General features: G+C 33.9%; 1 protein-coding gene across 1 annotated transcript in view; it reads left to right on the top strand.

Moving 5' to 3' along the window:
- The window catches only part of LOC138134717 (C3 and PZP-like alpha-2-macroglobulin domain-containing protein 8), an 84,945-nt gene that overhangs the window by 44,073 nt on the left and 27,037 nt on the right, over window positions 1-13,835 (top strand). The window contains exon 3 of the mRNA XM_069053155.1: window positions 5,212-5,384. Within this exon, the coding sequence (XP_068909256.1) occupies window positions 5,212-5,384 (173 nt within the window). The remainder of the gene's footprint in view (window positions 1-5,211; window positions 5,385-13,835) is intronic.

Genomic DNA, 13,835 nt, shown 5'->3' on the forward strand with positions numbered 1-13,835 from the left:
CAAATCTTTATGTTTACGCTGTATGTGAGTGTGGTGAGTGGCATAACCTGGCTATATTTTCGTTGAGAGAAAAAAGGATAAACATCAAAAAAGAAAAATAAATGTCGCAGTGGAAAAATTTGGTCGGTAAAAGCCGGCGTCGGATGGTGTTATTAGTGCAAGGGGTGGTTTGTCGTCATGGATTTGGTGTCAAGCATGACCCTGACTTGTATTAAATCTGTGCTACATTTCTATTTTCTGATACTTTATTGTAAGCCCGCGTTTGTCACAATACTTACAATACAATGCCGGTTATAAATCAACAGAAAATCTAATAATATGACAAATTTATCAAAAAGAAGTTGGAAACAGAAGAAGTGCCGGTCGTAAGTCACGTTCTTTCAAATATACACCCAAGAGTTGGATGCTCTCAAATAGATTCCATTTTATTAAAAAGTATAAAAGACCAAGAGTAACAGCAAATTCTTCTAAATAAGCTAAATATGCTAGGTAGGTACTACATATTTTTTATTTAAACAATTATTATATTTCAGTTTTAATAGAAAACTCTAGATCTGAAGCAATAAGTAAAACTACACTAGAAACTAGAATTTTTTTTATGAAAGTTTAATTTAATTTATAACAAAATAAATTTGTATCTTACAAAATTAATTCATAGATAATGTTTGGTAAAAGATGTTATTAACGAAAAGCGGGAAGATTGAATCAAAGGATCTATTGTTATAAAGCACGACTTGTTATGGATTAGAATTTAGCAAAATAACAAATATACAGTCTTCGTGTTAGCATTAATTATTTAATCAGTAAATTATACAAAAAGTTATTGGGTTTTTGCACGTAATCCGTTCGTGTCATGTTGGAAAATGTCGTAATTAGTAATTAATTTGATGCCATCGGGTAATCAGAAACAATCTGGTAATTTTGTAATTTGTATGTTGTCAACATAATATTACTAAAGATTTTTATGCAATATGAAAATTGCGGTCATAAGCCAGACACCATAGGTTTGCAAAAGTAAACCGACAATTCTTGCTGAAACAACTATTTGGCGATGCTGCATGCACGAAACACCAGAACGAATCTTAAATGAAGGCAGTAAAAATGTTCTGGCGACGTTTTTCACAAACAAAAAAATGTTGTATAGAACTGAGGACTCTGCAACTTATTGCTGAAATTTTTTACGACTTGGGTACTGAATCGAAATTGAAATTAAAACTGGGTAATTATAAAAAGCTGTAGAATGAATAAGTAAACTAAATCACTTATCCGGTGAACATTACTTAAAGCAAATTCCAAATTATAATTAAGTGCTTGCAAATTTTTGATATTATTGCAGTAAATCAAGGGCAACTAATTTACATATTATTAATTACAACCGGTTGAAAAAAATTTTCTTTGCTTTGTTGCAGACTTGAGCATGTTCGATTTTCTTAGACTCCTTCAAAAAATTTAAAATAAGCTGTTGGAGAAAACTTGACAAAAAAGGAAACCTGTCACTCAAGAATTAAGTCTTGTTCACGGAAAAAGTTTATAACCAAACTCAATACATTTTGTCCAAGTTTATAAAGTTATTTAAGAAAAGATTTAAAAGTCCACATTATAAAAAGTTTACTGATGTTTTCCTTTTAAGAGAGATTGTTTGCCGAGCAGCTTATAAGAAATTTAAAAAAACAGATTTGTGAAACAGTATCTCTATTGTATGTATTTAAGCTTCTTTAGAAAATTAATAAATAAAACGTCGCAGTTGTTTCAACATGGCGTCGTCCTTGATATATTTGTTCAAGAAAATTAACCTGAGACCTGTATTCAAACCACTACATTTTACTTCTGATTTAATCTTAATTTAAACTTTATTCTTGATTTATAGAAGAATATTCTCTTGTTTCTTCCTTGGTTAACAAGCAGAGTAAGCTCAACTTACCGATACTATATCGGTTGTTATGGAAACAACAAAATAACGGAACAGTTACGAATGGCAGCAGACCTGTTATGGATTATAACGGTACAAAGTGCTGTTATGGAGGGGAATAAATTTAAAAATTCAACCAACAGTATTTTGTATGTTCACAAAGCTACCTAAAATTAGTTGCGCACAAAATATTATATTATAATATAACAGATCTCGAACATTGGAAACCCGCAACCCTTCGGTCTCTTTCAATTTCTCTCGATCTGTTATAACGCAGTTACTGTTCTTGTAGCGTAATATATTATTGTGTGTACAATGTTTATTCTAGAGTACAGGTCTCAACAAGTTGTTGGAAAAGCGCTCACGCTCTACTATCATCACATTATTTGTAAAATTGCTCTATTAATTTCGTTTATTATCACATATATTTTGTTTGCAAATTATTGGAGCCGTTACGCTATTTCTGGTCTATAAAACAGTTACGTACATAGCTAGACTGGTTCTCTTTTTACAACCCCATAAAACTTACGTCAATTTCAGATAAAATTTTATGACAATTTTTTGAATACTAAAAAATTGAGCTGGAATAATTTACTCAATCGATAGAGCTCCTAGCGAGCCACACGATGATATTTGAGAGCATTGTGAATGGATTGCAGCAATTCTTCGAGTATGTCTCTATGCGAATGTAAAAAAATGAATGAATTTGTCTTTTGAGCCGACGAGCTTTTTCACTAGGAAAAACCGCTACATGCGTTTTATAGCTCGTATTGGAAGCTATTAGTTTGACCGCTGTCCCCATCCACGATCATTTTTATGACTCTCGAAATGACAGAACAGCGGGATAAGCCGGCAACTGTCCACATTGTAATAATTTATCTGGTCGCATTTTGCCTGCAGCAAATTTTCATTTTTTCCTAACGAATATTTGACAAAACGCACCAGTTCAAATCCGGTAAATCCCCTCGGTTCGGCAAACAACATTCCAAACTTTAAATTAGCACATAAATTTAAAATGCAAAATAAACTATCCAGGAAAACTCTTCGTTTTTCAAAATTCCCGAGGCCCTGTCTACTTTATTTTCGGATTAGCTCTTGAATAACTCAACTAGCTCAGTTCTAGAATTTATTTTAATTCGGTTCGATTTTTTCCTCACGTGGGACAGGACGAATAAGCGAGATGGAGGTAGATAAAGATGGAATAGGTGCATGGGGAAAATCTTGTAATGATTCTGCAGAGAGCAGTCTCATATCACACCTCGTTAAGCACTCTTCTGCACTCTGACGAGGAATTTCAAAATTGCTGTTGCGGGCATAATTAGTTTTTTCAAGGGTGTGAGGTGCATTACAATGCGAACAAAAATGCTTAGAACCTTTTTCGCTCGTCGTAAATTCGAATTGAATTTTATTGTCGGTTAAGCAGCTTAGTCTCATAATCAAGTAGATAATCTTTTACTTTTTGGTAATAATTATATGCTTAGAGAGACGAGATTGGATGTAATCGTAAAATTATTGTTGTCTGAACTCAGAAAACGGATATAATAGAGGCTTATCGATCAGACCTGACATTTTAATCATCTCGACATCAATGTTTAAAAGGCAGCTAAAGGCCGTATTTCTGTGCTACTATCGAACAATGAATGTGCAATTTCAGATGAAAGCTAAATGTTTATTACTGAACCGCTTCAAAATCGGAAGATAAATTTGTAAAGCCGGCCATTGATAGGTTAACGTTAATCACTCGGTCATACTTCATAGCGAATTACGAATGTAAATCGCGATAAATCATTTCCGGAGGATAAATAATAAAACACGGTATTATTGTGGCACAGAAACGTAATTGCTACAATCAAGGAATTGATTCAATTGTAACGCTCGCCTGTCAATTAACGAGAACAGTAATAAATGAAACATTTTAATTTCGACGGATTTTTCTAGACGTTTTTGCGAATTACGCCAAACAGGATAATTATTTAGTGCGAAGATAAAACCATTATCGAAAGCTACATGATTTTCAGCGATGCATTAACAATAAATGCTTGAATACGCCGTTTTTGTTGTCAAATAATCAATCATTGTAACGGATGAAAAGTTTTTATGAACTTTGTAAAATACGTTTTAATGTAGTTTGCAAATTCAGGACAATGTAAAAACTGAAAACGTTACTGACGCTTAAAACTAACAAATAGCAAGTTTGCAAATCATTAACTACATTTTTTTCCATGTTTTATTACTCTTGTGTCAGCTTCTACTGCTACAGAGTACGAGAGAAAAAAATAAAACCTTTATTATATTGCTCTTCTTCCGGTTAAAAATGTTTTAAATTACTTTCTTTCTTTTTTTCAAAAATGTAATAAATAGTTGTGTCCTGTCAACCTATTTTCATTTATTTCCCGCTCTGATAACAGGCACAGTAAGATCAACTTACCGAATCCTTGTCAGTTGCTACGGAAACAACAAAATAACAAAACTGTCGCAGATTATAACGGCGCTGTTCTGAACAAATATCAGGTGTTCATTTAAATTTATCCTCAAAGTAGGCGTTGCAGAGTCGATTGTGAACGCACCACAGTTTAAATCTAACCTCACTTTTTGCGTTGTTTGTGTTTTTACTCTGCAAACTGACGAGTAACAAATATAGCTATAATTAATATTTTACGATAATTAAAAATGGATATCGGATTAGGCAAAATTACATTTCAATGCTGATTATTTGCAGAGAATTTAATTTGATTAAGAACAGAATATAAATGCAAATCTGTTATTTAATGTCGATATTCATAATTAAAATTTTAATTTTAAGCAAATATAGAAATAATAATGAAATCATGTAATTAGTGTTTATTGTCAGTACCTGTGATTAAATTAGGCTGACGGCTGATTGTTATACAAAATTCAAATATTGTTGCTTGTTGTGCTTCGACATGGTGCACTTCGTATAGGAAAATATTCTGAAATTGAATTTTTGAATGTGAAAATTATTAACCGATAAATTTGTGTCAGAGTGCTAGAACTTATACATTCAACTACTCAATGTAAACAAAATGCACAACTCGACCACACCAACACCATTTGCATAACCCATTCGGAAGACATGAAATGATAAACAGTTTGTATCTTTCATGTTACGTAGCTGGCCGTATTCCCTATTTTACAACAGAACTAACACAATAAATATTTGCAGAGTTGGGCTCTTTTCACGGCTAGAATGTAATTGTTTTGAGAAATTCCGGGCGTCGAATTCTGGAAAATATTTACAGTTCCGTTATAACACGCAGTAAACCTTATGGTTTTATTTCCAGGGGCTTTTCTGTAGTGGCTCCTGAACTAGCCGTACCTGGAAAAACGACAGCTGTTCTGGTAACTCTACACGGTCCGACGAGTCTACGACCTCTCAATGTTACCCTACGGCTTCTTCCAGATGCTCAAAAAGGGACAAACCAACAACTCGTTGAAACCACTCAGGAAATAAGAGGTGAGTACTGTACTCGATATTAAATTCTGCTTCTCCGGTTTTAATACCGTCAAGAATTTCGTTTGCGCTTACCGGTCTCGATATATAAAATCAACACGCTCAAAACTTCAAAGTTCAAATTAAATATCGAAGGTTCGAATTACTGACACGAAAATACAATTAGATTAGCGAGGCGGGTATGGACCAGCACCTAAGTTCGAGATGCGCTTCCAATAACAATCCTTTAGTTTAAATCAGTCAGTTCTTTATGTGTTTTTCTCAGCTCAAGAGAATTTATTTTCTTGCGGAATTTTTTTATTAATACTGGATCAGCTCAGTTACAGAAACAACAAATATCTTGGAGGTAAACATTTTCTTGGGATCACATCCAGGAGAATTATCTAGAAAAATATATTATGTATAAAAGTTATATTATATAACTTTGAAGAAGACTTTGTGATCATGATTTTATATCGCACAAAAATCTCGAACCTGTATTTGTGTGCATTTTAAAATTTTGAGAGATGTTGTAGAAATCCATTTTTGTTTCTAAGATTCAGACCTCATAAGCATTTTGCATATTGTAGAGGTGTTGGATTGTCTCATGGGCTATGAATCATATCTGTCGTCTCTCTCTCGTCTACATTTTCAGTTTTTATTTACAGATTTGTCAGTGGTTTATCGATCCGCCTTCGCGCAGATATTTCCAAGGTCCCAGCCCATGAGAGAATCCAACACCTCTAACAAAATTAAGAGACATTTTTAACACGATCTTTTCAGGCGTTCATAGCAGAATATAAAAATTTGATGTTTACGTTATCACTATATGACAAAAACCAACAAAATTATGTCGCTTTCCAATTGCAGCTTCTTTTTATTGGGATCAGGCCGAATTTGACGTAAACAAATCCGATAAATTCTGTCGCAGGGATGTGATTGATGAGGGGAATAAAATACAAACAAGACCGATAGGTGTGTTCAGTAAATTTATTTATGAAAACTGTGCTATATTGTGAAAATAGTGTTGTTGTCAGTTGTGCCGCTTCATCCGGAAAGCTTACATCTCGGAAGAGTTTCAAAGAGCGGCCGTCCATCACAACTAAGGACACTACCGCTTTATGTCTTGATGTTTATACACCAATAAAATACTCAACTTGGGTGCACAATAGTTGTAATAAAAGTATATTATGGTTGTTGATAACGTACTTTGTTAATACGAGACTGATAAAGAATCATGAGGGTGAAGTATGGAAGGGTAAAGATATATCTGCAATGTAAAAGGAACCTGAAGGCGAAAATGGAAAATATAGCAAAATTGTTAAATAGAAATTATTAGATAAATAAATGTAAACTTGTTTGAATTGTTTTATCATTATTTGAGTGACCTTAATATTTTTAAAAGAATTTTGCAGCTGAAAATCCACGAAACATACTGTATTGATTCTGGTCGCATTTCACTGCTGACAGTTCGGATTCCAGTAAACACCTTACCAATTCTGTTTGTCGCATAATATTCACACAGAGCAAGGCAAATTATCTGCAATAATGCAGATGCGTGAAGCACAACATCGCAATTAATCTTAAAATTCTCTTTGTGTTTCATATTAAAATACCATCCTGGAAGTGATTTACGAGAGCCACATCCGCATTCGACAAAGTATTGAAATGTGTCCGCAGAGTTCGAAAGAGACGGTAAATAAAGTAGACGACAATAACAAATACCTTGTAGAAAGAGGCAAGGAATTTGCGTTTGGCTCTTTTCCGTCTGACTTAATGGCCAGGAAATTACAATAATGCTGCGAGTGCAAAGAGCGTAAGAACACGAGGCAAAGGAAATTAACTAGCGGTAGTTCATCAGCTAGGCCTAGGCGAATTAGCGCCACTTTCCAAATTTATGGATGAAAGTGAACATTTTCAACGATAATTATTTATTCCGGTGTATTTGTGTTATGCCGTTCTTCAGTGCATGCCGGCTAATTGGTAATTGTTCTTGAACGGGAACTCTTTTATTATTCATTTTCATACGGTGCTAAATTAACAAAGTTTTACGAACGACGCGGCGAAAGGTTTATTGCAGATTTTCAATTAAAACATGAAGAACTTTTGGTTTTTAACTTTACCGACGTAAATCAAAAATTTCAATTCAACTTAAGATCTACTCAATAACAGATGTTTCTGTTACAGAATATTCGTTCCATCTGAATATTAAAGTCAAACATGTAAGATCTTCCACGAAATAACTCGCTTCATGTAAAAAGTAAAACTTTTCCGAACATCATTAATGAATACACATTTTTTATAAAAACTTGCTAAAAAATCTAATAAAAATGTCGTGGGGTAGGTATTTTACATCGCTCCAACTAAGCTAGTTGTAGAGTTGTAAAACACACCTACCGTACTCTAATGTAAATGACTAAAATATTCTTGGTTCATATCAATCATCTGACATGTGCGTGTAATCACTTGCGTAAAAATTGTTGGTAAAATGTATTTTTGTGAAATGGTCTGGGGTGTAATTTGGAGATTTAAAATATCAGATGAATTTTAATCCATTTTGATTACGAACACATCAAACAGACTGATCCATAGCTAATGGAGGGATTTCGAGTCTCTGGAGCCTCGTTAGTGATAATCGTCTTTACATTGGCCTTTGCAAGACTAATACAATTATTTATTCATTATTACAGTAATGACTGCCTTATCGTAAAATAAAATTTCAAAATCTGCCTGCCAGAGTTTTAATTTATTTTTTAGGAGTTATTCTCCTAACCAATACCTGAATTAATAGTGAGCTGTCGTTTTTGAGAATGCGTTTCATTATTTTCCATTGAAGGGGAACTGAATGGAACGCCAGACTAAAGTAATGCTTTCAGGAATGAGCAAAGGAAAAGCGATGATTTAGAGAGAATCATGTAAATGGAGTAAATTATGTATAGGTGTTGAATAAATACAGGTCTTTGTTTTCGCTCATTAATAGCTCAGATAAATCATTTATGATTTTTCAGTTTAGGAAATATGCTTCGAGTGCAAATTTCACCAGACATGAATAAAACTAAAACGATAATCAGGCATACCAATTTAAACTTACTACATACGTATTTTCAGCTTTGTTAAATATTAATTTGTCCACCGCGCAGAAAGCTTCTTTCAGTTTTATAAATACATACAAGATTTTGTATTTCATTTTTGCGTATTACAAAGGTAATAACCTAAATTGGATGCTACTTTATGCTCTCTAGAAGTTTGTTTGTATTTGACAGCAATCCAATCAATATCCAAGAAATGAAACTTTTGTTTATTTCTTTATAAATACATTTCTGTTTACGTATATAAGCGTGCCCGTATTAATTCTGTAATGGCATTTTTGTTTTCAATTTATTTTTTCAAATAACCTGCTGTTTAACTCCAGTCTTTTACATAACCTAAGTTATTATTTCTCTGTTGTGCATTAATGGCCTTGAGATCTTTTCAAAGCCAAGAAGAAATTGGGAATAGATAGAACCGCATGATTCTGAATAATGACACCTAAGTTATCAGGGAAAATCCTTATTGTACTGTTTTCTCAAAATCGTTGTAGGTCGTAAAATTTTGTTGCATATTATGAGCGATTAACAGGCACAGTGGTTGGGTTTGAAAAGGTTGGGAAGCGGCACGTGCCATTTAGCGTACAATGCAAATCTGTGCAACACAAACCTGTTTAAAAATTAGCTGCTAGTGGTAAACTAGGATTTATAAGCCCCGCAAGATCTTTAACTTTACGATCTACAACCAAATTGAGAAAACAGTAAGACAAAATACAAAAGCTTGAAAATAATAAGTTTAGGTTGCAGAATAGTTAACAAAATGTTGTTTTTAATGAAATCCTCAATGATAAGGAAGTGATCACCGGAGTTGCCATTTGGAGAGATAGATGCCGTACGAATTTTTAATATGCTACGAAAGTGGTACCAAGCACGGCTTCTGCAAGAGTAATGTTAAATTGGCTTAGATATACTCGAAATTGGATTCTTCTTCATTCTGAATAAGAATTGGGCAAAGAACGAGAAGTAATTTAATCAGAAGTCGAGATGCATTTTATTATCGTTAGTCCAAGATTGAAATTTCGCCCCAAATCACCGTATCATCTCTCTCCCCGGATATTGATAGGCTTATTAGTCGAACACATCCGTATCACTCAGAAGCATCCTCTATCTATTTATATTAATTAATGATTGTACGTGGAATGAATACCGAGATTTGCCTAATATTGATGGTGAAGAGGGGGCGAAACTAATGGTGAAATAAACACATTTCGGTTGCTAATGAGAAGGTCCGTACATGTGTAAACCATGTTCAGCTGGAACGTTGATGAACACACAAGGCCCTTGACGAGCTCCGGGGGGAGGCTCGCAAATTAAATCTTGCTCGATTAGAAAGCAGTCAGCTGTAGGCAGCAGTTCGTCTAGTTTCACGAACCAGCGGGCCGAAAGATTGTCATTCCGCTCAACACCGCCAGAGGGAACACCTCTTTGCTTGAACCGCGTAAATTTAGCACTAACGTCATTTTCGATATTTTATGCCTCATTTGCATATATCTCTCCGATATTCGACAAGATATTCCAATTTGACAACTGAACAAAAAGGATTCATCCCGTAATTCGCGGTTATGATTACATATTTGATTCATTTACATTTAGTATTCGAAATAATTTACTTTGGTAGCAGTCGTTGCAAAAGTGTCCACGCCGCAAGCACTGCCAATTTAAATTTTAGTTCGCCGATGCCGACTAAAAAGAAGGTCTTTTGATGCTTCGCCCATTAGACCTCGACTTCGTCTCGGTGGCCTTACCACAAAATACTCACTTCTACTCTTTTCAAAAATATTTACAATTTTTTTGTACATTATAATTATTAAAAATATCAAATATATTGTACCTTTTTTGCATGAAATAAATGTAAATCCTTGTACAGTAATTTAACTTTAACCTCTACTAAAATAATTATTATAATTCGACATGCCGCAACAATACCACATCCGAACACAGACATGATACAACTAAATTGTGGTGTGTTTATTAACATTGGTATTTAATTCTGTTTGAACTATTTAATGTTCGGCATAACATTCTCAACAATTTACATCCTGTAGAGAATGTCTAAAACATCCCTTAAACATATTTTCATACGTTTTGGTCAGAAAGATGGACAAAGTTGCTGACGTTTTGATTTGATCGAAGTAATCGCATGTTGAGACCATCTGTGTCCTTTGATTTTAAAACACTCCTAGAGGAAAATCCTGTGTCTCCACAGAGCGCGCATATGTCCCTCTTACAACTGGGGCCGGTTTATTATGGGTTCAGCTTACACTCATAAAAACGGATTGAGTTGTGATCTTGGGACGGGTAAATATTTTTCTTATCTCCCATGAATCTGCGAAATAGATAAGAGGAATATTAAAAGAGTCAGCACTTTTCAAATGTTTTACGAGACTGGAGGAGGAACCTATTCAGAACCTACATTAGTAAATATTGATTGGAATCGTTGATATAATTTTCATTCTACTTGTACTTAATTGAAATTAATAATTAAATTGGCGAGGTACTCGCGAGTATAACATCTTGACTGACAGACTGATGGTGATGACCTAATAAATAATAAAATTATTATCTTATTGATGGTGCGAATAGTAGTCGAATGGAAATTGAATTAAATTAGAGTAAATGTTAAAAAACAATTGGCAATAAAAATTAATGTGCTTGAATTATAATGAGGTAAGCTGATTTAAGCATCAAAGCGGGAGCTTTCGGGGGTGATGTTCGTAGTCCCGGAAGGGTCGTCACTTAAACGAGGAGGCGATCGCCTCATTAAAATTAGCAATATTTTAATCCTTATTTTACAACGAAAAAAGAAATCTTTCCAGTATTTGTTTTTTAGATTTCACTTTGTGAAATTACTGTTCTTTCGAGATTTTTTGAGACACGACAATAATGTTTTCCTGTCACGTGCGTAGAAATTGTAAACCTAGAGCAAATGTTGAAATATGAAATTACTGGTTCAGTGTATCAACATGATGCTGACCCCTCGACACCCCTAATGATAATTAACGAGTACAACACACTAGATATCCGGGGAACTTGCCGTCTAGGGACTAGGAAGCAGCGATCATTATAATGAGCCTCAATTCACAGTGGATTAGGCACCGGCAATCCCAACTTTGCAGGCATCGCACTCGGGGTTTTACCGGTGCCCTGGGAATGCTTCCTTTTCCGGTTCTTGCACGCCCACGTGGAGGTAGTTGAATTTTTACGGTGCAATATGTAGAATCCCCTCTCGATGTTATCGCGAAATATGTATGTACGATGTATTTCCACATTTTTAGTTCCGAAATATCGCTCATAAATAACAAATAGAAAAGCCTCGATAAAAATAGTCAAATAAAAGATGATCGGGACATCTGAATGCGACCCCTTCAACTTTAACCACTAGTTTCTAACGGAGCGGCCGATAAACATTCATAGTTATTTCCGGAACCAGAAGAATCGCTCTAGCCTACTTCCTGACCGGAATGAGGAAAGTCAGCGCCAGAACATTGATTCATGCAAAAGCTCCTCGACTAAATAGTGGAAGGGTCGGCAGGAAAATCATTTTTCAACTTGAGGAATTTATTTTGGTCTTTGAGACGAAATAATTATTTCATGTGAAGCACAAATATATAAATATAGCTAGCGTGGGCGTTTGTTTTCATCGAATTAATGGTGACAGAATACAAAACTGTTTATTGTATTTGAATGTAAATTATTGTAATCAGGTCAGATCATTGTAGAATTATAATAGAAATAAAAATTGAATAAAACAATATCGCGCGTTCAAATGAAATCCTGGGCTCAGTAGGCGTTGGAAAAATTAAACCGTTTAGAACAGTGTAAAGTTTGAAGTTTGAATTTCCCGCCGTTTAACATGAATGACATTTGTTTATGTTTGATCAGGACATAATCGAACATGTTTGTTTTCAGCAAAGGGGCCCTTAGATATTTGCCTCGAGAGTAGGAATCGTTCAGTTATTCTATTTTTAATGTAAAACATTGCAAAGAAAGAAAAAAAAGAAAAAAAGTTTGGCTCTAAATTTTAGGTTAGGTGTCAACATGCTCCAATTAATCTACGCTTTAAAAAAGCACAACAATTGACGGTTTCCAGCGCCTTCCCAACCCAGGATTTCATTTGAACGCGCGATAGTTTTGCAAAAATAAATACAAAAAAAGGTTTTGCAAAACATCATCATTACGCTGCAATGTAATTATTTTGTAACGCATTTGCACTTTGTTTTAAAAACAAACACCATTCACCATAATTGTTATGTGGCGATCGTTAAATATCATTGTATACAGTATGTCTATATTTTTTGTTTATCACAAACTGTTGTCGAATAAATGAACTTGTAACAAATGTTAAAATAATTGAAGAAATAAATACCTTTCATTTTCATTTTCTATTTATTTAATCCTTCTCAAACAATCTACATATGTATTACCTAATGGTAGTTTTCTTTGTGAATGGGACAGCAGAATACGTAGTAAAATTGGTACATTACAGATTCTGATGGTTTCTAAAAGTGATCCTGTACTTTAAACATTACATTTTTATACCATGATTTTCTAAATACATCGCTTTTTTTTTGTTACTTTTTTCTGCAATAATCTATTTCCCAACAGGACATTCTCCAATTAGAAGTTTGATTTTATTTTTAAGAAAAATTTGAGCGTCAATAAAGAACTTAATTAAGCTACGAGTATATTTTCTGGCTGTCCCAATTTGAAATTTGCCAACATCGAACTCATGAATGTTCCCTTGTTTTAAGAGATATTTAATTCTCTAACAAACACAATACGTGTTTCGTTGTAAAAAAATATCTCTTTTTCGTTAATGTATATTACAGATTCGAATGTACCCAATTATCACCGACAAAATTTTCAATAACAAGGAAATATTTTAATTATAAACACTCATGTTATGCAATATTTGAGCCAGCTGGAGTATTTTAAATGGATTATGAAATCAGGACAGTATGAATAATGCATGACGTATTGGAAATTTATTGCAAGCATGTCCCGTTAAATCCTGAGCTTGAACCGTGACTTGGAAAATGCCCACCTCTTTGACAACATATAACGCATGACTGATGCAGTAAATTGGTTAAGATAAAACGCATTAACTTTAAAAACAAATTACAAGTTAAAGAAGGTTCAGTTCGATTATTTATTCATTTCTTATAAATAAATACGTTCAAATAGAAAATTTTCTAGAGAACCCAATGGAAACTCTTTAGTTAATTTTCACCTTGAAGGGGTTGTTTTACGTGGATGTTAATTAATTAATTGTGTCAAAATGAAGAAAATATGATTGTATCGCAATTTGACGACAAATACCTTTAATGAAAGATGGCTCCGATATTATAATATTGACCTGAAAGAACACTCTTCATCATATAATCCTACC

The sequence above is a fragment of the Tenebrio molitor genome, chromosome 7 (genome assembly GCF_963966145.1).
Source record: "Tenebrio molitor chromosome 7, icTenMoli1.1, whole genome shotgun sequence".
Lineage (NCBI taxonomy): Eukaryota > Metazoa > Arthropoda > Insecta > Coleoptera > Tenebrionidae > Tenebrio > Tenebrio molitor.